This window comes from Pseudophryne corroboree, chromosome 1, assembly GCF_028390025.1.
Source record: "Pseudophryne corroboree isolate aPseCor3 chromosome 1, aPseCor3.hap2, whole genome shotgun sequence".
Taxonomy (NCBI): Eukaryota; Metazoa; Chordata; class Amphibia; order Anura; family Myobatrachidae; genus Pseudophryne; species Pseudophryne corroboree.
The window spans coordinates 241244927-241268507 of NC_086444.1; the positions used below are offsets into that span (position 1 = coordinate 241244927).

At 48.0% G+C, this 23581-nt stretch overlaps 1 protein-coding gene across 7 annotated transcripts in view; it reads left to right on the plus strand.

Moving 5' to 3' along the window:
* Window positions 1–580: 580 nt before the first annotated feature.
* Window positions 581–23581, plus strand: part of COMMD10 (COMM domain containing 10) — a 788131-nt gene continuing 765130 nt past the window's right edge. For 3 of the 7 annotated variants that reach the window (XM_063964165.1, XM_063964169.1, XM_063964168.1), the window contains exons 1-2: window positions 582–722; window positions 16007–16097. In XM_063964165.1, coding sequence (XP_063820235.1) covers window positions 691–722; window positions 16007–16097 — 123 coding nt within the window. In that variant the 5' untranslated portion in view covers window positions 582–690. Of the gene's footprint in view, window positions 723–16006; window positions 16098–23581 lie in introns of all 7 variants that reach the window. The other 4 variants (XM_063964171.1, XM_063964170.1, XM_063964166.1 and 1 more) reach the window with 3 other exon arrangements.

Sequence of the window (23581 nt, forward strand, 5' to 3'; positions counted from 1 at the left end):
TGTCTGGTTGGAATGATAATCTGGTAATGGATGAGAGCAATTGACAATCGACCATTTGCTCCCAAACACTGGAAAATGGACAAAATCTTTAATTCAAATTGAGTAAATCATGGATTTAACCAATTTGCGTGAAGGACAGTTTTCGTCCATTTTTTAGATTTTGGGAGCAAATGGTTGATTGTCAAGTGCTCAAACTGCGGCTCTTCAGATGTCGTGAAACTACACATCCCAGCATGCACCGCCACAGTTTTGCTTTTAGGGAATGAAACAATTATGACAGGGCATGCTGGGATGTGTAGTTAGTTGTACAACAGCTGGAGAGCCTCATGTTCTGCACCCATGGTACAGTGTATGTAACGAACAGAATTTAATTGGATAGTATAATTGCATATATCTAAAAATGTATCTATAATGTAATTGCTATAAAACAGATTGCAAATTTCAATAAATCTATTTGACCCCGCATACTCCTTAGTGGTCCTAAATTTTCACAACAGCATACTGAACTTACACACAAACAAAAAATCGCGTCGCGTTGTTTGAAGCGTGCGGCCACCGTAGAAAACGAGGAAGTGTGCGATCAGCTGACTGCCTACTAGCTGTCACATGACGGACCCTTATTAACCAGTAGGGTGAAGCTTTATCGGCGCGAATCGGTGCACAGAGCAACGTAGCGGGCAGCCAGTCACCATGGCGACAGCGGTTGTGAAGGAGAGTGCGAGGTAGTGGAGGCTGGGGTGGTGCCGGCTATGGCCGCTGTCACACTATCACACTGTCACTGTTGGTGTTGCAGCGTTGTCGCCACTTTGCATGGAGCTAGATGCCTGCAGCACAATAACCCCGCTATCCATGTATTATTACCAGCTAACTATGCAATGGGGGAGATAGTCTGCACAATCGCATGCTGATTGCATGTTCTCATTGTGTTCAGGCACCTCTTGTACTGTACATGCTTTCAACAATGTACAATTTAACCATTGCATCCGTCCAGCAGCTAAAGCTGGGTACATGCCTGAAATGATAGTGTAAGGATGAGTACACACTGAAGCGACGCAGCGGAACGAATTCCCATCAGCGGGGATTGCCAGTACACACTGGCACGATGTTAATGAAGGAAGTTTCTTCACTCCCCCCGTCACCTGGCTCCATAGAGCCGGGTGACGGGGGGAGTGATCGTCCATATTGGCCTGCATGCACAGCCGACGGGGCATCAGCGATGAACGAGTGCGGGGCTGCGCATCGTTCATCCCTGGTGCCTCCACACTCAAAGATATGAACGGTATCTAGTTAATTTATGAACGAGATTGTTCATATCTTTGAGTATTATCGCCCAGTGTGTAGGGCCTATTAACCTGGAGATGCGATGTAATGATATATTCTATGCGTACACACTACACTTTCCACCATGTGACGATGCAATATACAGTAGCGTTACATGTTTAAAGCAGTGACACTGTCCCATCTAATGTGCAGCACGTCAAATGGGACGATGTTACCACCCAATACATCAAGTGGTGATTTGGGAGTACACGTTTTACGATATCGTTTCGATCTGTTGCAGATTGCTACAACGTCTAGTATATCGTAGACTGGCAGAGGTTCTCAGGCGCTGCCCTCAAGGCACTCCAACGGTCCATGTTTTAGGTATATTCAAGCTCAGCACAGATGTTTACATCAAATTGAGTGAGGTACTGATTATGGGTCTAATTAAGACCTCATCGCTGATGTGCGAAAAGTTTTGTACATCTACGCATGCGCGTACAACGGTATGTGCATGTGCAAGGTCATAAACTGCGCCTTGTTTAAGGGGCGTGGTCTGGACAATGGAGGCGTGTCTGAACCGATGCTGGGGCGGGTTACGGCGGCTGCGTAACGTCACGCAGCTGCTGCAACCTAAAATGTGGCGGGTAGCTGTCTGCCGCTGTGTGATGCTTTTGCATGTGTGCGGGTGGTTAGGACCCGGCATGTGGGGCGGACTTGCCCTGTGCTGGGCCTCCCCCTGCATGTCAGAGAATTTGCTTGTAGATGTGCGTTTTTACGCACATTTCCGATCAGGTCTGAATTACCCCCTAAGTCACCTGTGGCCGAGCATGGATAAACGTAAAACCTGGACTGTTGGGGTACCTTGAGGGCCGTGTTTGAGAACCTCTAGTGTGTGTGCCAGCTTTAAAAAATGAAAGTGGCAATGAGCAATGCAGTATATTAACATTAAACATTAAGTATTCATAAAGCTTTGGGACTTAAGGGGGGGGGGGGGGGTACACACGTGGAGATGTGCTGAGCGATCTAGCACAGACAGGCCAATCTAGTACCGGTGATGGCGCCGCGCATCGCTATCGCTATGGGGCATAAACACGGAAAGATCCGTGCTCAATTTCTAAGCAATCTAGTCAGATTGCTAAGAAATTAAGCACGGATATATCCGTGTGTACCCCCCTTTAGAATCAGTGATAATGTAGCAAGTGTAATTTTATTTCTATAGATTGATGTTTATCTGGAGGTATAATTCTGATCTGGATCTCCCATCTAGTGGCTATAATTCTAGTGTTGAGTGAGCATGCAGTTCTTTTGGGTGTAGTATGGTATGCCGGCGGCCGGGATCCCGGCGGGCAGCATACCGGCGCCGGGATACCGACAGCTGCGCGAGCGCAAATTTATTTATTCTCCCTCCAGGGTGGTTGTGGACCCCCAAGAGGGAGAATAGTTGTCGGTATGCCAGTTGTCGGGATTCCGACGCCGGTATACTGAGCGCCGGGATCCCAACAGCCGGCATACTGAATACCACCCCTTCTTTTCAGGGACAAATACATGTTGTGAAGATATGTCCTTCTAATGATTCTTTTTTCAGTGTTAAACTGTACAGTTCTGTACCTGGTAATCTGTATAACGCATGCAATATTACAGTTAATAACGCGCTCCTGGTTTTTTAAGCGAATCGTTTTTTTTAAAGAATGGTATTTAAATTTGACATCTATAATCAAGGTACGCATCAGACAGGATGTACTGAGATGACCCTGCTCAGCTGTCTCATGAAATTACTTTAAAATCTTTAAGAGAAAACTTGTTCACTCCAATTCTGCTTTTTTGTGCACATTAATAGATAGAGGAAAAGCTCGCTTGGTTGAGTAAAAGTTACTGGTTCCATTCACAATAACGCTTTCTAAAAATCTAGTGCAACATTTATAAATTCTCAGTGTTTCTCAATACATCGTATTGGTGAAAACATCAGTATAATGCGTCTACAATGAACCATTTTGTTTTGTTGCACTCTTTACCCTTTCTCCCAATGTGTATGTGACTGAGGTCCTAATTCATGTTTGTATGCAATGCTGATGTTTTCGCAATAAAATGATTATCAGCAGACGGCGCATGTGCTGCGATCACACTGCACACACGCCAAGGTACCTTAGCGCTCGCTCTGACATTTTATACGCAGAATGATTGACAGGAAAGGACCATTTGGGGGAGTTAACATGTGAGTGGCGGCAAAAATACAGGTGTGTGGCTATTTTCGAGGTGTGTATCTGCATCAGCTATGCTCATGTACATAGAGAAACATGGCGCAAGCATCGCTACAGCTGTGGCCAGTCCGCGTAGCCATAGGTCTACCCTTACAATCGGTGTTCCTCATTCTTGAATACAGGCTGCGAATGTGTACGCAGTTGTGATTGAGTTTGCGATTGCTCCGCTGGCCTTTTCTTCATTTCAGGGCGGCAGCTTCACTTACTAACATAAGCAGTTCTCTAGCCTATAAAATTGTACTTGCTAAGCATGCGCGTACAAACACGAATTAGAGCCTGAGCTGTCATTTTTACCGTCCGCTCATCAGAATTTATATGGAATGATACCGTAGTATTAAAAAAAAGTCAATTTAAGCATGTCCTGAGGTAATTGCTATTTATTCTCTTATATGTTATCTGTGAGGTACAAATAGATGCCTTTCTATATTCCCACTGGGACCATGGTTAAAAGCACAATGAGACTGTGCCGAATTACATGTTTTACCAAACATATATATTAAAGCAAACTATTACATATTTGCTTGTGTCCATGTAGCATCAATATTTTCACATACAGAATGAACCATGGAAGTAAACACATTGCTCACTATCATCCTGAAATTCCAGTTCAGACCTGTAGTAGGGATCAGTACTAAATCCCGCTGGACGGGATCCCAGCGGTCGAAATCCCGATGCCGGAATCCCGACCACACAATCCCGACAGGGGTGGCGAGCGGAACGCGGCCCCTTGCGGGCTCGCTTCGCTTGCCACGCTGCGGGCACGGTGCCTCGCTACGATCGGCACACTATTATATTCTCTCTCTATGGGTGTCGTGGACACCCACGGAGGGAGAATATGTCGGGATTGTGCTGGTCGGTATTTCGACCGCCGGGATCCCGTCCAGCGGGATCTTGACCGCCTCCCCTGTAGTAAAGTATGACAGTCAGTACAGGATGCCGTAAACCGCAGGAAAAAAATGCCTTTATTAGTGAAATAAATAAGATTTTAAACCTACCGGTAAATCTATTTCTCTAACGTCCTAAGTGGATGCTGGGGACTCCGTAAGGACCATGGGGAATAGCGGCTCCGCAGGAGACTGGGCACAAAAGTAAAAGCTTTAGGACTACCTGGTGTGCACTGGCTCCTCCCCCTATGACCCTCCTCCAAGCCTCAGTTAGATTTTTGTGCCCGAACGAGAAGGGTGGATTGGGCTTCTTAGGCTACTGGACATTAGCTCCAGAGGGACGATCACAGGCCCAGCCATGGATGGGTCCCAGAGCCGCGCCGCCGGCCCCCTTACAGAGCCAGAAGACAGAAGAGGTCCGGAAAATCGGCGGCAGAAGACGTCCTGTCTTCAACAAGGTAGCGCACAGCACTGCAGCTGTGCGCCATTGCTCTCAGCACACTTCACACTCCGGTCACTGAGGGTGCAGGGCGCTGGGGGGGGGCGCCCTGAGACGCAATAAAACACCTTGGATGGCAAAAAATAAATAAATGCATCACATATAGCTCCTGGGCTATATGGATGAATTTAACCCCTGCCAAAATACATAGAAAAACGGGAGATAAGGCCGCCGATAAGGGGGCGGAACCTATCTCCTCAGCACACTGGCGCCATTTTCCCTCACAGCTCCGTTGGAGGGAAGCTCCCTGGCTCTCCCCTGCAGTCACTACACTACAGAAAGGGTTAAAAAAGAGAGGGGGGGGCACTAATTACGCGCAGTATTAAAGATACAGCAGCTATAAGGGGAAAAACACTTATATAAGGTTATCCCTGTATATATATAGCGCTCTGGTGTGTGCTGGCAAACTCTCCCTCTGTCTCCCCAAAGGGCTAGTGGGGTCCTGTCCTCTATCAGAGCATTCCCTGTGTGTGTGCTGTATGTCGGTACGTTTGTGTCGACATGTATGAGGAGAAAAATGATGTGGAGACGGAGCAGATTGCCTGTAATAGTGATGTCACCCCCTAGGGGGTCGACACCTGAGTGGATGAACTGTTGGAAGGAATTACGTAACAGTGTCAGCTCTGTATAAAAGACAGTGGTTGACATGAGACAGCCGGCTACTCAGCTTGTGCCTGTCCAGACGTCTCATAGGCCGTCAGGGGCTCTAAAGCGCCCGTCACCTCAGATGGCAGATATAGACGCCGACACGGATACTGACTCCAGTGTCGACGGTGAAGAGACAAATGTGACTTCCAGTAGGGCCACACGTTACATGATTGAGGCAATGAAAAATGTTTTACACATTTCTGATAATACGAGTACCACCAAAAAGGGGTATTATGTTCGGTGAGGAAAAACTACCTGTAGTTTTCCTGAATCTGAGAAATTAAATGAGGTGTGTGATGATGCGTGGTTTTCCCCCGATAACAACTGATAATTTCTAAAATGTTATTGGCATTATATCCTTTCCCGCCAGAGGTTAGGGTGCGTTGGGAAACACCCCCTAGGGTGGATAAAGCGCTCACACGCTTGTAAGAACAAGGGCTCTACCCTCTCCTGAGATGGCCGCCCTTAAGGATCCTGCTGATAGAAAGCAGGAGGGCATCCTAAAAGGTATTTACACACATACTGGTGTTATACTGCGACCAGCAATTGCCTCAGCCTGGATGTGCAGTGCTGGGTTGGCGTGGTCGGATTCCCTGACTGAAAATATTGATACCCTAGATAGGGACAGTATATTATTGCCTATAGAGCATTTAAAAGATGCATTTCTATATATGTGTGATGCACAGCGGAATATTTGCCGACTGGCATCAAGTCTAAGTGCGTTGTCCATTTCTACCAGTAGAGGGTTATGGACACGACAGTGGTCAGGTGATGCGGATTCCAAACGGCATTTGGAAGTATTGCCTTATTAAGGGGAGGAGTTATTAGGGGTCGGTCTTTCAGACCTGGTGGCCACGGCAACAGCTGGGAAATCCACGTTTGTACCCCAGGTCGCCTCTCAACATGAGAAGACGCCGTATTATCAGGCGCAGTCTTTTCGTGGGCAAGCGGGCAAAAGGTTCCTCATTTCTGCCCCGTGACAGAGGGAGAGGAAAAAGGCTGCAGAAATCAGCCAGTTCCCAGGAACAGAAACCCTCTCCCGCCTCTGCCAAGCCCTCAGTATGACGCTGGGGCTTTACAAGCAGAATCAGGCACGGTGGGGGCCCGTCTCAATGAATTTCAGCGCGCAGTGGGCTCACTCGCAAGTAGACCCCTGGATCCTTCAGGTGATATCTCAGGGGTACAAATTGGAATTCGAAACGTCTCCCCCTCGCCGTTTCCTAAAGTCGGCTTTACCGATGTCTCCTTCTGACAGGGAGACAGTTTTGGAAGCCATTCACAAGCTGTATTCCCAGCAGGTGATAATCAAGGTACCCCTCCTGCAACAGGGAACGGGGTATTATTCCACACTGTTGTGGTACCGAAGCCGGACGGCTCGGTGAGACCGATTCTAAATCTAAAATCTTTGAACACTTACATACAGAGGTTCAAATTCAAGATTGAGTCACTCAGAGCAGTGATTGCGAACCTGGGAGAAGAGGACTACATGATGTCTCGGGACATCAAGGATGCTTACCTTCATGTCCAAATTTACCCTTCTCACCAAGGGTACCTCAGGTTTATGGTACAGAACTGTCACTATCAGTTTCAGACGCTGCCGTATGGATGGTCCACGGCACCCCGGGTCTTTACCAAGGTAATGGCCGAAATGATGATACTCCTTCGAAGGAAGGGAATTTTAGTTATCCCTTACTTGGACGATTCCCTGATAAGGGTAAGATCCAGGGAACAGTTGGAGGTCGGTGTAGCACTATCTCAGGTAGTGTTGCGGCAGCACGATTGAATTCTCAATATTCCAAAATCGCAGCTGATTCCGACGACTCGTCTTCTGTTCTTAGGGATGATCCTGGACACAGTTCAGAAAAAGGTGTTTCTCCCGGAGGAGAAAGTCAGGGAGTTATCCGAGCTAGTCGGGAACCTCCTATAACCGAGCCAAGTCTCAGTACATCAATGAGATGGTTCTGGGAAAAATGGTGGCTTCCTATGAAGCAATCCCATGCGGCAGATTCCACGCAAGAACTTTCCAGTGGGACCTGCTGGACAAATGGTCCGGGTCGCATCTTCAGATGCATCAGCGGATAACCCTGTCACCAAGCACAAGGGTGTCTCTCCTGTGGTGGTTGCAGAGTGCTCATCTTCTAGAGGGCCGCACATTCAGGACTGGGTCCTGGTGACCACGGATGCCAGCCTGCGAGGCTGGGGAGCAGTCACACAGGGAAGGAATTTCCAGAGCTTATGGTCAAGCCTGAAGACATCACTTCACATAAATATCCTGAAGCTAAGGGCCATTTACAATGCTCTAAGCTCAGCAAGACCTCTGCTTCAAGGTCACCCGGAGTTGATCCATTCGGACAACATCACGGCAGTCACCCACGTAAACAGACAGGGTGACACAAGAAGCAGAAGGGCAATGGCAGAAGCTGCAAGGATTCTTCGCTGGGCGGAAAATCATGTGATAGCACTGTCAGCAGTATTCATTCCGGGAGTGGACGACCTCCACCCGGGAGAGTGGGGACTTCACCCAGAAGTTTTCCACATGTTTATAAAACTCGACAAGTATTGCGCCAGGTCAAGGGACCCTCAGGCAATAGCTGTAGACGCTCTGGTAACACAGTGGGTGTACCAGTCAGTGTATGTGTTCCCTCCTCTGCCTCTCATAACCAAGGTACTGAGAATTATAAGATGGAGAGGAGTAAGCACTATATTCGTGGCTCCGGATTGGCCAAGAAGGACTTGGTAACCGGAACTTCAAGAGATGCTCACGGAGGATCCGTGGCCTCTACCTCTAAGAAGGGACCTGCTCCAGCAAGGACCCTGTCTGTTCCAAGACTTACCGCGGCTGCGTTTAACGGCAGGGCGGTTGAACGCCGGATCCTGAAGGAAAAAGGCATTCCGGATGAAGTCATCCCTATCCTGATCAAAGCCAGGAAAGATATAACCGCAAAACATTATCACCGCATTTGGCGAAAATATGTTGCATGGTGCGAGGCCAGTAAGGGCCCGACGGAGGAATTTTCAACTAGGTCGATTCCTACATTTCCTGCAAACAGGAGTGTCTATGGGCCTGAAATGGAGGTCCATTAAGGTTCAAATTTCGGCCCTGTCAATTTTCTTCCAAAAAGAACTAGCTTCAGTCCCTGAAGTTCAGACGTTTGTGAAAGGGGTACTGTATATACAGCCTCCTTTTGTGCCTCCAGTGGCACCTTGGGATCTAAATGTAGTTTTTGGGTTCCAAAAGTCACATTGGTTTGAACCACTTAAATATGTGGAGTTAAAATATCTCACATGGAAAGTGGTCATGCTGTTGGCCCTGGCCTGGGCCAGGTGCGTGTCAGAATTGGCGGCTTTATCCTGTAAAAGCCCTCATCTGATTTTCCATTCGGACAGGGCGGAATTGAGGACTTGTCCTCAGTTTCTCCCTAAGGTGGTTTTCAGCGTTTCACCTGAATCAACCTATTGTGGTGCCTGCGGCTACTAGGGACTTGGAGGACTCCAAGTTGCTGGACGTTGTCAGAGCCCTGGAAATATAGGTTTCCAGGACGGCTGGAGTCAGAAAATCTGACTCGTTGTTTATTCTGTATGCACCCAACAAGCTGGGTGCTCCTGCTTCTAAGCAGACTATTGCTCGTTGGATTTGTAGTACAATTCAGCTTGCACATTCTGTGGCAGGCCTGGCACAGCCAAAATCTGTAAAAGCCCATTCCACAAGGAAGGTGGGCTCATCTTGGGCGGCTGCCCGAGGGGTCTCGGCTTTACAACTTTGCCGAGCAGCTACTTGGTCAGGAGCAAATACGTTTGTAAAATTCTACAAATTTGATACCCTGGCTGAGGAGGACCTGGAGTTCTCTCATTTGGTGCTGCAGAGTCATCCGCACTCTCCCGCCCGTTTGGTAGCTTTGGTATAATCCCCATGGTCCTTACGGAGTCCCCAGCATCCACTTAGGACGTTAGAGAAAATAAGAATTTACTTACCGATAATTCTATTTCTCGTAGTCCGTAGTGGATGCTGGGCGCCCATCCCAAGTGCGGATTGTCTGCAATACTGGTACATAGTTATTGTTACCAAAAAATCGGGTTATTATTGTTGTGAGCCATCTTTTCAGAGGCTCCTCTGTTATCATGCTGTTAACTGGGTTCAGATCACAGGTTGTACGGTATGATTGGTGTGGCTGGTATGAGTCTTACCCGGGATTCAAAATCCTTCCTTATTGTGTACGCTCGTCCGGGCACAGTATCCTAACTGAGGCTTGGAGGAGGGTCATAGGGGGAGGAGCCAGTGCACACCAGGTAGTCCTAAAGCTTTTACTTTTGTGCCCAGTCTCCTGCGGAGCCGCTATTCCCCATGGTCCTTACGGAGTCCCCAGCATCCACTACGGACTACGAGAAATAGAATTATCGGTAAGTAAATTCTTATTTTCTCCTAATCCGTAGAGGATGCTGGGGACACCGTAAGGACCATGGGGTATAGACGGGCTCTGCTGGAGATAGGGCACCTAAAAAGAACTTTGACTATGGGTGTGCATTGGATCCTCCCTCTATGCCCCTCCTCCAGACCTCCGTTAGAGAACTGTGCCCAGAGGAGATGGACAATACAAGGCAGGATTTAGCAATCCAAGGGCAAGATTCATACCAGCCCACACCAATCATACCATGTAACCTGGAACATACATAACCAGTTAACAGTATGAACAAACGACATTAACGGTCCAAGACCGATGTCAAATGTAACATAACCCTTATGTAAGCAACAACTATATACAAGTCTTGCAGAGTTTCCGCACTGGGACGGGCACCCAGCATCCTCAACGGACTAGGAGAAATAGATTTACCGGTAGGTTTAAAATCTTATTTTCTCTTACGTCCTAGAGGATGCTGGGGACTCCGTAAGGACCATGGGGTTTATACCAAAGCATCCAATCGGGCGGGAGAGTGCGGACGACTCTGCAGCACCGACTGAGCAAACGCTAGGTCCTCATCAGCCAGGGTATCAAACTTGTAGAAGCAAAGGTGTTTGACCCCGACCACGTCGCCGCTCGGCAAAGTTGTAAAGCCGAGACGCCTCGGGCAGCCGCCCAAGAAGAGCCCACCTTCCTAGTGGAATGGGCCTTAACCGAATTTGGTACCGGCAATCCAGCCGTAGAGTGAGCCTGCTGAATCGTATTACAGATCCAGCGAGCAATAGTCTGCTTTGAAGCAGGAGCGCCAATCTTATTGGCCGCATACAGGACAAACAGAGCCTCTGTTTTCCTAATTCTAGCCGTCCTGGCTACATAAATTTTTAAGGCCCTGACTACGTCCAGGGATCTGGAATCCTCCAGGTCACCGGTAGCCACAGGCACCACTATAGGTTGATTCATATGGAACGACGAAACCACTTTAGGCAAAAATTGCGGACGTGTCCTCAATTCAGCTCGATCCACATGAAAAATCAAGTAGGGGCTCTTGTGTGATAGAGCCGCCAATTCTGACACTCGCCTTGCTGATGCTAAGGCCAACAACATTACCACCTTCCACGTTCAGGTCCCATGGTGCCACTGGAGGCACAAAAGGGGGCTGGATTTGCAGCACTCCCTTTACAAACGTCTGGACTTCTGGAAGAGAAGCCAATTCCTTCTGAAAGAAAGTCGAGCGGGCCGAAATCGGTACCTTAACCGAGCCTAATTTCAGGCCCATATCCACTCCTGTCTGTAGGAAGTGGAGAAGACGACCCAAATGAAAATCTTCCGTAGGTGCATTCTTGGTCTCACACCAAGACACATACTTTCGCCAGATACGGTGATAATGTTTTATCGTCACCTCCTTCCTAGCCTTTATTAAAGTAGGGATGACCTCTTCCGGAATCCCCTTTTTTGCTAGGATTCGGCGTTCAACTGCCATGCCGTCAAACGTAACCGCGGTAAGTCTTGAAATACACAGGGCCCCTGCTGCAACAGGTCTTCCCTCAGAGGAAGAGGCCAGGGGTCTCCTGTGAGCATCTCTTGTAGTTCCGAGTACCAAGCCCTTCGAGGGCAGTCTGGGACAACGAGTATCGTCTGTACTCTTCTTCGTCTTATGATCCTCAACACTTTCGTGATGAGAGGAAGAGGAGGGAACACGTAGACCGATTCGAACACCCACGGTGTTACCAGTGCGTCTACTGCTACTGCCTGAGGGTCCCGAGACCTGGCGCAATACCTCCGAAGTTTTTTGTTGAGGCGTGATGCCATCATGTCTATTTGAGGTGTTCCCCAAAGACGTGTTACGTCTGCAAAGACTTCTTGATGAAGTCCCCACTCTCCTGGATGGAGATCGTGTCTGCTGAGGAAGTCTGTTTCCCAGTTGTCCACTCCCGGAATGAAGACAGCCGACAGAGCGCTTACATGATTTTCCGCCCAGCGAAGGATCTTTGTGGCTTCCGCCATCGCGACTCTGCTTCTTGTCCCGCCTTGGCGGTTCACATGAGCCACTGCTGTGACATTGTCTGATTAAATCAGAACCTGAAGGTTTGAAAAAAACTCTGTGCTTGTCGAAGGCAGTTGTAAATGGCTCTGAGTTCCAAGACATTGATGTGTAGACAGGACTCCTGGTCTGACCAAAGACCCTGAAAAGTCTTTCCCTGTGTGACCGCTCCACATCCTCGGAGGCTCGCGTCCGTGGTAACCAGGATCCAGTCCTGAATCCCGAACCGGCGACCCTCCAGCAGGTGAGCACTTTGCAACCACCAAAGGAGGGACACTCTGGTTCCTGGGGACAGAGTTATTTTCCGATGTAAATGCAGATGGGTCCCGGACTACTTGTCCAGAAGGTCCCATTGAAAAGTCCTTGCATGGAACCTTCCGAAGGGAATGGCCTCGTAGGCCGCCACCATTTTACCCAGAACTCGAGTGCATTGGTGAACTGACACCCTTTTCGGTTTTAGCAGGTCTCTGACCATGTTCTGGATGTCTTGGGCTTTCTCTATTGGAAGGAAGACCTTCATTTGTTCCGTATCCAGTATCATACCTAGGAACGGTAGTCGAGTTGTCGGAATCAACTGTGACTTCGGTAGATTTAGAATCCAACCGTGTTGCTGGAGCACTCTCAGAGAGAGCGCCACACTGCTCAGCAATTTATCTCTTGATCTCGCTTTTATCAGGAGATCGTCCAAGTATGGGATAATTGTGACTCCATGCTTGCGCAGGACCACCATCATTTCCGCCATTATCTTGGTGAAAATCCTCGGGGCCGTGGAAAGTCCAAACGGCAACGTCTGAAATTGGTAATGACAATCCTGTACAGCGAATCTCAGGTATTCCTGATGCGGGGCATATATGGGGACATGAAGGTACGCATCCTTTATGTCCAGAGACACCATAAACTGCCCCTCCTCCATGTTGGCTATTATTGCTCTGAGAGATTCCATTTTGAATTTGAATCTTTTTATGTACAGGTTTAGGGATTTTAGATTCAAAATCGGTCTGACCGTACCGTCCGGTTTCGGGACCACAAATAGGGTTGAACAGTAACCTCTTCCCTGCTGGTGCAGGGGAACCTTGATTATCACTTGCTGTATACACAGCGTTTGAATTGCAGCTAACACTACATACCTTTCCGATGTGGAAGCTGGTAGGGCCGATTTGAAAAATCGGCGCGGGGGCACCTCCTCGAATTCCAATTTGTAACCCTGGGAAACTATTTCCAACACCCAGGGATTCAGGTCCGAACTGACCCAGACCTGACTGAAAAGTCGAAGACGTGCCCCCACCGGTGCGGACTCCCTCAGGGGAGTCCCAGCGTCATGCTGTGGGTTTTGGAGCAGCCGGGGAGGACTTTTGTTCCTGGGCACCTGCCGAAGCAGGTGCTCTCTTGGCTCTGCCCTTACCTCTGGCGAGGAAAGAGGATCCCCGACCTCTTTTGGACTTGTGCGACCGAAAGGACTGCATCTGATAGGGTGTTGCTTTCTTTTGCTGTTGGGGAATATATGGTAAAAAATTTGATTTACCTGCTGTAGCTGTGGAAACCAGGTCCGTCAGCCCATCCCCAAACAATACATCACCCTTATAGGGTAGTACTTCCATATGTTTTTTGGAATCCGCATCACCCGTCCATTGGCGAGTCCATAAGGATCTTCTCGCTGGGATAGACATGGCATTGGCCCTAGAAGCTAGCAATCCAATGTCCGTTTGAGCATCCCTCATAAATAAGACTGCGTCTTTTATATGGGCTAGAGGTAGGAATATAGTATCCTTATCCATAGTGTCAAATTGATCTGTCAGCTCATCTGTCCTGCAATTGCGCTACACACCCATGCCGACGCAATCGTCGGTCTTAACACAGCACCCGTATGAGAATAAATACCCTTTAAGGTAGTTTCTTGCCTGCGATCTGCAGGGTCCTTAAGGGCCGCTGTGTCAGAAGACGGTAGCGCCACTTTCTTGGACAAGCGCGTCAGGGCCTTGTCCACAGTGGGGGGTGATTCCCAAATCTCCCTGTCCTGCTTAGGGAAAGGGTATGCCATAAAAATTCTTTTGGGGATCTGCGGTCTCTTATCCGGAGTCTCCCAAGCTTTTCCAAAGAACTCATTTAATTCATGCGATGTGGGAAAATTAATAATCTGTTTCTTTTCCTTTAAACATGTGTACCCTTGTGTCGGGGACCGAGGGTTCATCCACAATATGCAACACATCCTTTATTGCCACAATCATACACTGAATGGTTTTAGTCACCCTAGGGTGCAATTTTACTTCGTCATAGTCGACACTGGAATCAGAATCCGTGTCGGTAGTAGTGTCTTGTGTTAAGGGACGCTTTTGAGACCCCGACGGGCCCTGTGAGTCGGTCCAATCTGAGGATTGACCGCCTGATGTCCCCCCTAAACCAGCCTTATCAAGCCTTTTATGTAAAGATGCCACACTTGCATGCAACGTATGCCACATGTCCATCCAATCTGGAGTCGGCACAACCGACGGGGACACACCACTCATTTGCTCCACCTCCTCCTTGGAGAAGTCTTCTGCCTCAGACATGTCGACACACACGTACCGACACCCCACACACACAGGGAGTTACCTATAAGGGGACAAAGCCCCAACCAGGCCCTTAGGAGAGACAGAGAGATAGAGTATGCCAGCACACACCCAGCGCTTAAAAACACTGGAATATATGACCAGATAGCGCTGTTATATGTATATAATTGTAATCTCCACTCACTGCGTCGCCAAAGTGCCCCCCTCCTCTTTTTTCCAGCCTGTGAAGCTCAGCAGGGGAGAGAACAGGGAGCCAGCGTTTCCTCATGCAGTCTCTGTGGAGAAAATTGGCGCTGGTTAGTGCTGAGGATCAAGCCCCGCCCACCCGACGGCGGGCTTCGGTCCCATCAACTTTCTATAAAAAAATGGCGAGGGTTACCAGATTTAATCCATGCTTATCAATGCCAAATATGAGGAATATCGCTGCCCAGGGCGCCCCCCCCCCCCCGCGCCCTGCACCCTTCAGTGCCTGCTTGTGTGTGTGTGACTGGGGACTGGGAGCAATGGCGCGCAGCTTACCGCTGCACGCTTACCTCATGAAGATATGATGTCTTCTGCCGCCTGATGTCTTCTTTGCCTTCTCATACTCACCCGGCTTCTATCTTCGGCATCTGTGAGGAGGACGGCGGCGCGGCTCCGGGACGAACCCCAGGTGAGACCTGTGTTCCGACTCCCTCTGGAGCTAATGGTGTCCAGTAGCCTTAGAAGCAGTGCCCAACTTAACAAGCCAACAGGACTCCCTGAAAATAAAAAACCTAACAAAATTCTTTTTCCACAGAAAACTCTGGAGAGCTCTCTGCAGTGCACCCATTCTCCTCTGGGCACAAGATCTAACTGAGGTCTGGAGGAGGGGCATAGAGGGAGGAGCCAGTGCACACCCATAGTCAAAGTTCTTTTTAGGTGCCCTATCTCCTGCTGAGCCCGTCTATACCCCATGGTCCTTACGGAGTCCCCAGCATCCTCTAGGACGTAAGAGAAAAATGTATTATTTTTTTCCCCTTAGTTTCTATATTGCGTTTTTTTTAAATTGAATCTGGAACTGAAAGCCTGAGTCATATACAAGTCACATTTACAGTTACAAGCTATTTTACACTATACTGGCAGGGCAAGCGGTGTGATGGATGCCGGGCAGTGGTGACGGTCAGCTGAGTGTCTCTCAGATACCCTAACTGTTTTTTTTTTAAATAGACCCTACAGGTTTAAAAAAAGACAACAGTTATTGTTATATTAGCCTATCTACCTTTTTCTGAATAAAGCAATCCATACGGTACAAATCTGGGCATTAGGTCTGCCTGCTCAGATACCCACCTTGCTCCTAACATGGCATTCAGCTGCAGCCAAGTAAAATAGGACATGGGTAGCAAAGTGAAAACACATATATATTCTCAGCTCAGTAATGCACAGCTGTTGCTATATATTAATTATAAATAGTGGCTGTTTACTCACAGGGTCCAACTTTGTTTCCCCTAGCATTAAGCAAGCTGTATTAATCATCAATGGAATGGATTCAGGCAAATTCCCCCGTTTGCTTTCCCGCATATTGCAAAAGCTTCATCTCAAGGTGAGTAGCTATATATAAGGGGCATAGGAAATGTAGTTTATGTGTTCTATGTTTCATCCTGTTATATAACTATGGTGGTGTAATACATAGTATGTATTAAATAGGTATGTGTAAAGTTTAGAATTTCACTGTACTTTATAACTGACTGTGAAACACCTGAGTACTATACAGTAGGTGTTCCTGGGAGCAACTTACTTCCTCTTTTATTTGTGTAGTTTTAGAATGCTTCAGTTCAATATCTATTTAAGAATACAGTGATACATTATCGATGTACACGTTTGTATTTGTAGCTAGCCATGAATAAATCTGAATAGTCATATGCTATATGAGAGAGCTTATTTTTGGCGAAAAAAAAGGCCAAAATCTGGCCAAAGTGAGGCCGGCTATCATCTGCCCAAACCACATCCACCCACATTTAGGGGTATATGCAATTACCGGCGAATCGCGGCAATTTTTTGCCCGTTTTTTACTTCTACACAACTCGACCGTCGAATTCCGGCAAGTGGGTGCTGGAATTCAACATATTCAATAAAAAACGGTTTCGACAGTCCCGCTGTCGAAAAACGGCCGATTTGACGGATTTTGATCCGATTTTTAAAAAACGGAAAAAACCCGAAAAAAAATTGCGTGGGGTCCCCCCTCCAAAGCATAACCAGCCTCGGGCTCTTCGAGCCGGTCCTGGTTCTAAAAATCCGGGGGGAAAAATGACAGGGGATCCCCCGTATTTTTAAAACCAGCACCGGGCTCTGCGCCTGGTGCTGGTGCAAAAAATACGGGGGACAAAAAGAGCAGGGGTCCCCCGTATTTTTTACACCAGCATCGGGCTCCACTAGCTGGACAGATAATGCCACAGCCGGGGGTCACTTTTATACAGCGCCCTGCGGCCGTGGCATTAAATATCCAACTAGTCACCCCTGGCCGGGGTACCCTGGGGGAGTGGGGACCCCTTCAATCAAGGGGTCCCCCCCCAGCCACCCAAGGGCCAGGGGTGAAGCCCGAGGCTGTCCCCCCCCATCCAAGGGCTGCGGATGGGGGGCTGATAGCCTTGAGAAAAATGAAAGAATATTGTTTTTTTCAGTAGTACTACAAGTCCCAGCAAGCCTCCCCCGCAAGCTGGTACTTGGAGAACCACAAGTACCAGCATGCGGGAGAAAAATGGTCCCGCTGGTACCTGTAGTTCTACTGGAAAAAAAATACCCAAATAAAAACAGGACACGCACACCGTGAGAGTACAACTTTATTTCACACATGTCGACAGACACACATACTTACCTATGTTCACACGCCGACCTCTGTCCACTTGTCCAAGTAGAATCCACGTGTACCTGTGAATAAAATTATACTCACCTCAATCCAGTGTCCGGATCTTTTAAAATAATCCTCGTACTTGGCAAAACAACAAAACGAACACCCGGACCAAACGGACTGAAAGGGGTCCCATGTTTACACATGGGACCTCTTTCCCCGAATGCAGAGACCCCCCCGTGACTCTTGTCACAGAAAGGTCTCTTCAGCCAATCAGCGAGCGCAACGTCCTGGCACTCTGCTGATTGGCTATGCGCGTCTGAGCTGTCAGACAGCGCATCGCAAAGCCTCTCCATTATATTCAATGGTGGGAACTTTGCGGTCAGCGGTGAGGTCACCCGCGGTCAGCGGCTGACCGTGGGTAACCCCACCGCTGACCGCAAAGTTCCCACCATTGAAACTAATGGAGGGAGCTGTGCGATGCGCTGTCTGGCTGTATGCGCGTCTGCTGGCAATCAGGTGAGTGCCACGAAGTAGCGCTTCCTGATTGGCTTAAGAGACCTTTCTGTGACAGCAGTCACGGGGAGGGGGGTCTCTGCATTCGGGGAAAGAGGTCCCATGTGTAAACATGGGGACCCTTTTCAGTCCGTTTGGTCCGGGTGTTCGTTTTGTTGTTTTGCCAAGTACGAGGATTATTTTAAAAGATCCGGACACTGGATTGAGGTGAGTATAATTTTACTCACAGGTACACCGTGGATTCTACTTGGACAAGTGGACCGAACATCGTGTCAACATAGGTAAGTATGTGTGTGTGTCGACATGTATGTAATAAAGTTGTACTTTCAAGGTGTGCGTGTCCTGTTTTTATTTGGGTATTTTTTTCCCAGTAGAACTACAGGTACCAGCGGGCCAGTTTTTCTCCCGCATGCTGGTACTTGTGGTTCTCCAAGTACCAGCTTGCGGGGGAGGCTTGCTGGGACTTGTAGTACTACTGAAAAAAACAATATTCTTTCAATTTTCTCAAGGCTATCAGCCCCCCATCCGCAGCCCTTGGATGGGGGGGACAGCCTCGGGCTTCACCCCTGGCCCTTGGGTGGCTGGGGGGGGACCCCTTGATTGAAGGGGTCCCCACTCCCCCAGGGTACCCCGGCCAGGGGTGACTAGTTGGGTATTTAATGCCACGGCCGCAGGGCGCTGTATAAAAGTGACCCCCGGCTGTGGCATTATCTGTCCAGCTAGTGGAGCCCGATGCTGGTGTAAAAAATACGGGGGACCCCTACTCTTTTTGTCCTCAGTATTTTTTGCACCAGCACCAGGCGCAGAGCCCGGTGCTGGTTTTAAAAATACGGGGGATCCCCTGTCATTTCCCCCCCCCCGGATTTTTAGAACCAGGACCGGCTCGAAGAGCCCGAGGCTGGTTATGCTTAGGAGGGGGGACCCCACACAATTTTTTTTCTGATTTTTACCTTTCCATTTTTTTTAAAAATTAAAAAATAATAATAATATTTTAAAAAATATATAAATAATACTTGTGCCTCCAAAATAGACAAACCAAGTACCTAATCCCTTCTAATATAAATAGATATGCTATTACCAATAAAAAAAACACCAAAAAAACATGTTTTAAATTTTTTTTATTAGATTCCGCCACCAAAGTATGGCAGATTGAAAATGACGAATTTACTGTCTAAAAGCACTGTTGTCGAATTTCCAAACTTCAATTGAATATACTTTTGTCGAATTGCCGCATTTGTACCATTGCAGAAATGTCGAATTTGACAAATGTCGAATTTCAAAAAGTCGAATTTGGAAAGTCCGTTTTTTTGACGAAAAGTACTGAATTGCATTGTCGAATTTTTTTTTTTTGCGAAAATGTCCCGTTTTTCGACATTTTCGGGAATTCGACCGCAATTGCATATACCCCTTAAACTCCATAGTCACAACTTCTTCTCAACCTCCATGATATCCTGACAATACAACGCCTCAAAACAATTGAATTGCACCCTAAGAATTTTTACAGTATGACCAAAATTGGGACTGCAGAGAGGTGTAAGTTTTTATTGAGCGTCTGGAGGATTCGCGACAAATTTTCGCTAATAATTTTTTTGTTTGTTTTACGTCTTTTTACAGAATTTTTTTTTTTTTTTTAAAGTGCCAAATGTATTAAAAGTAAATCGCCATAGTAATTGGCAATCATTGCAAAGTGAATGATATCACTTCTTTCTACTGGTCTAAGTATATAACAAGGAGAAGGGATCAAGGGCAGATTGCCATTGAAATAATAAAAAATAAACTTTCTTATGTAACTAGTGAAATAAGTGAGTTAAAAAATTAAATAATCCTTGATGCATGTAAATAGATTTCTGCTGCGGGTTACACTGGGCTCCACAAGGATTAACATCGGTGTGTAGAGTAGGATCTTGATCCGAGGCACCAACAGGCTCAAAGCTTTGACCTTCTTCCCAAGATGCATAGCGCCGCCTCCTATATCACTCCGCCTCCGTGCACAGGAGCTCAGTTTGTAAGTTGGTGCCTTGCAGTATGCAGGCACTTAACAGGGGCTGCTCTATGCAGCCTTTTCCGAGCTTCATTTACAGACTGAAAGACAGAAGAAATGTATGAAGATTTACAGGGCTGCTGCAGGCAAAGTCTCATAGACTTTCCTGCGTGCAGCTCCATCACCCCCAGCGGCGCTGTTTACATCCGCGCCGCGGTTGCCGAGTCACTGCAGCGGAGGCGCCGGTTTCTTCCCTCTTCACGTGAGTCACACACAAGCTGCCATCTCCCATCGCGAGGCCACTGACAAGGGGGAGGTAAGGGGTTTCTGTGCCGCACTGTGCACCGCGATCCAGCGCGGCCGTAGGAGGAGGGCTGCGCGCGCGCTGGCGTGGACACGGATTACTGGGCTGATGTTCCACTAGCCACCAGGGATATACTTTATGGGCACAGGTCAGGGGGGACGTTGTACCATTCCACCCCTTCCCCCCCCTCCCATTTTCTTTACTGCCCGCATGCCCGGGGGGAATGCCAGCAGGGGGAGCATGCCAGACCTGAGGCCCCTCCCCCCAGCCCCAGGGCGCCATTCATGCAGTGTTCCCGCCCTGGAGCTGCTTCCTTCTCCCTCACTCCCGGTCAGCAGCCATTACAGATAGAGCCTTGCTGTTCCTGGGATTGCTGGGGCATATCCTCCTCTGTGGAACCGCCTGACTGCCAGTGCTGTGCTTCCTACAGGACACTTGAGTATTCTACCTGTCACTGGGACTGTGTTGGTTAAGAAAGAGTGCATACATTCAGGGTTGTGTGGTACAAACACCCTGTGATATACATCCAGTGCTTACTGTGTTTGTTATATCTATTGTTATCACATATAGCCATACTGAGTATTACAGGTTGAGTATCCCATATCCAAATATTCCGAAATACGAAACTTTTTGAGTGATAGTGAAACCTTTGTTTTCTGATGGCTCAATGTACACAAACTCTGTTTAATACAAAAAGTTATTAAAAATATTGTATTAAATTACCTTCAGGCTGTGTATATAAGGTGTATATGAAACATAAATGAATTGTGTGAATGTAGACACACTTTGTTTAATGCACAAAGTTATTAAAAATATTGGCTAAAATGACCTTCAGACTGTGTGTATAAGGTGCATATTAAACATTAATGCATTTTGTGCTTAGACTTAGGTTCTATCGCCATGATATCTCATTATGGTATGCAATTATTCCAAAATACGGAAAAATCCGATATCCAAAATACTCTGGTCCCAAGTATTTTGGATAAGGGATACTCAACCTGTACTTTGTATTGCCAGTCCAGTGCAGTTTATGGTGCATAATTTCTGCATGGTACGCTTGTGACTATATACGTGTGTGTGCATGTAGCTGCTGCGTGGTTGCCTTACTGCAGGGTATTTCACTCAGCGTGCTATTCCTATATTGCTATACCTGAGGGGGCTATGTGTTTCAGGTTTTTCTATAATATAGGATTGTATCACAAGATATACTGACGGGGTATTTCTCTAACGTCCTAAGTGGATGCTGGGGACTCCGTAAGGACCATGGGGAATAGCGGCTCCGCAGGAGACTGGGCACAAAAGTAAAAGCTTTAGGACTACCTGGTGTGCACTGGCTCCTCCCCCTATGACCCTCCTCCAAGCCTCAGTTAGATTTTTGTGCCCGAACGAGAAGGGTGCACACTAGGTGGCTCTCCTGAGCTGCTTAGTGAAAAGTTTAGTTTTAGGTTTTTTATTTTCAGTGAGACCTGCTGGCAACAGGCTCACTGCACCGAGGGACTAAGGGGAGAAGAAGCGAACTCACCTGCGTGCAGAGTGGATTGGGCTTCTTAGGCTACTGGACATTAGCTCCAGAGGGACGATCACAGGCCCAGCCATGGATGGGTCCCAGAGCCGCGCCGCCGGCCCCCTTACAGAGCCAGAAGACTGAAGAGGTCCGGGAAATCGGCGGCAGAAGACGTCCTGTCTTCAATAAGGTAGCGCACAGCACCGCAGCTGTGCGCCATTGCTCTCAGCACACTTCACACTCCGGTCACTGAGGGTGCAGGGCGCTGGGGGGGGGGGGGGGCGCCCTGAGACGCAATAAAAACACCTTAGATGGCTAAAAATACATCACATATAGCTCCTGGGCTATATGGATGCATTTAACCCCTGCCAGTTTTTCCGTAAAAAAGCGGGAGAAAGGCCGCCGAGAAGGGGGCGGAGCCTATCTCCTCAGCACACAAGCGCCATTTTCCCTCACAGCTCCGTTGGAGGGAAGCTCCCTGACTCTCCCCTGCAGTCCTGCACTACAGAAACAGGGTAAAACAAGAGAGGGGGGGCACTAAATTTGGCAGATTAATAATACAGCAGCTATATAAGGGAAAAACACTTATATAAGGTTATCCCTGTATATATATATATATATATAGCGCTCTGGTGTGTGCTGGCAAACTCTCCCTCTGTCTCCCCAAAGGGCTAGTGGGGTCCTGTCCTCTATCAGAGCATTCCCTGTGTGTGTGCTGTGTGTCGGTACGTTGTGTCGACATGTATGAGGAGGAAAATGGTATGGAGGCGGAGCAATTGCCGGTAATAGTGATGTCACCCCCTAGGGAGTCGACACCTGACTGGATGGTCGTAAGGAAGGAATTACGTGATAGCGTCAGCACTTTACAAAAGACTGTTGACGACATGAGACAGCCGGAAAAACAGTTAATACCTGTCCAGGCGTCTCAAACACCGTCAGGGGCTCTAAAGCGCCCGTTACCTCAGATGGTCGACACAGACCCAGACACGGACACTGACTCCAGTGTCGACGGTGAGGAAACAAACGTATTTTCCAGTAGGGCCACACGTTACATGATCACGGCAATGAAGGAGGTTTTGAACATTTCTGATACTACAAGTACCACAAAAAAGGGTATTATGTGGGGTGTGAAAAAACTACCCGTAGTTTTTCCTGAATCAGATGAATTAAATGAGGTGTGTGATGAAGCGTGGGTTTCCCCCGATAAAAAACTGCTAATTTCTAAAAAATTATTGGCATTATACCCTTTCCCGCCAGAGGTTAGGGCGCGTTGGGAAACACCCCCTAGGGTAGATAAGGCGCTCACACGCTTATCAAAACAAGTGGCGTTACCGTCTCCGGATACGGCCGCCCTCAAGGAGCCAGCTGATAGAAAGCTGGAAAATATCCTAAAAAGTATATACACACATACTGGTGTTATACTGAGACCAGCAATCGCCTCAGCCTGGATGTGCAGTGCTGGGGTGGCTTGGTCGGATTCCCTGACTGAAAATATTGATACCCTGGACAGGGACAGTATATTATTGACTATAGAGCATTTAAAGGATGCATTTCTATATATGCGAGATGCACAGAGGGATATTTGCACTCTGGCATCAAGAGTAAGTGCGCTGTCCATTTCTGCCAGAAGAGGGTTATGGACGCGACAGTGGTCAGGTGATGCGGATTCCAAACGGCATATGGAAGTATTGCCGTATAAAGGGGAGGAGTTATTTGGGGTCGGTCTATCGGACCTGGTGGCCACGGCAACGGCTGGGAAATCCACCTTTTTACCCCAGGTCACCTCTCAGCAGAAAAAGACACCGTCTTTTCAGGCTCAATCCTTTCGTCCCCATAAGGGCAAGCGGGCAAAAGGCCACTCATATCTGCCCCGGGGCAGAGGAAGGGGAAAAAGACTGCAGCAGGCAGCCTCTTCCCAGGAACAGAAGCCCTCC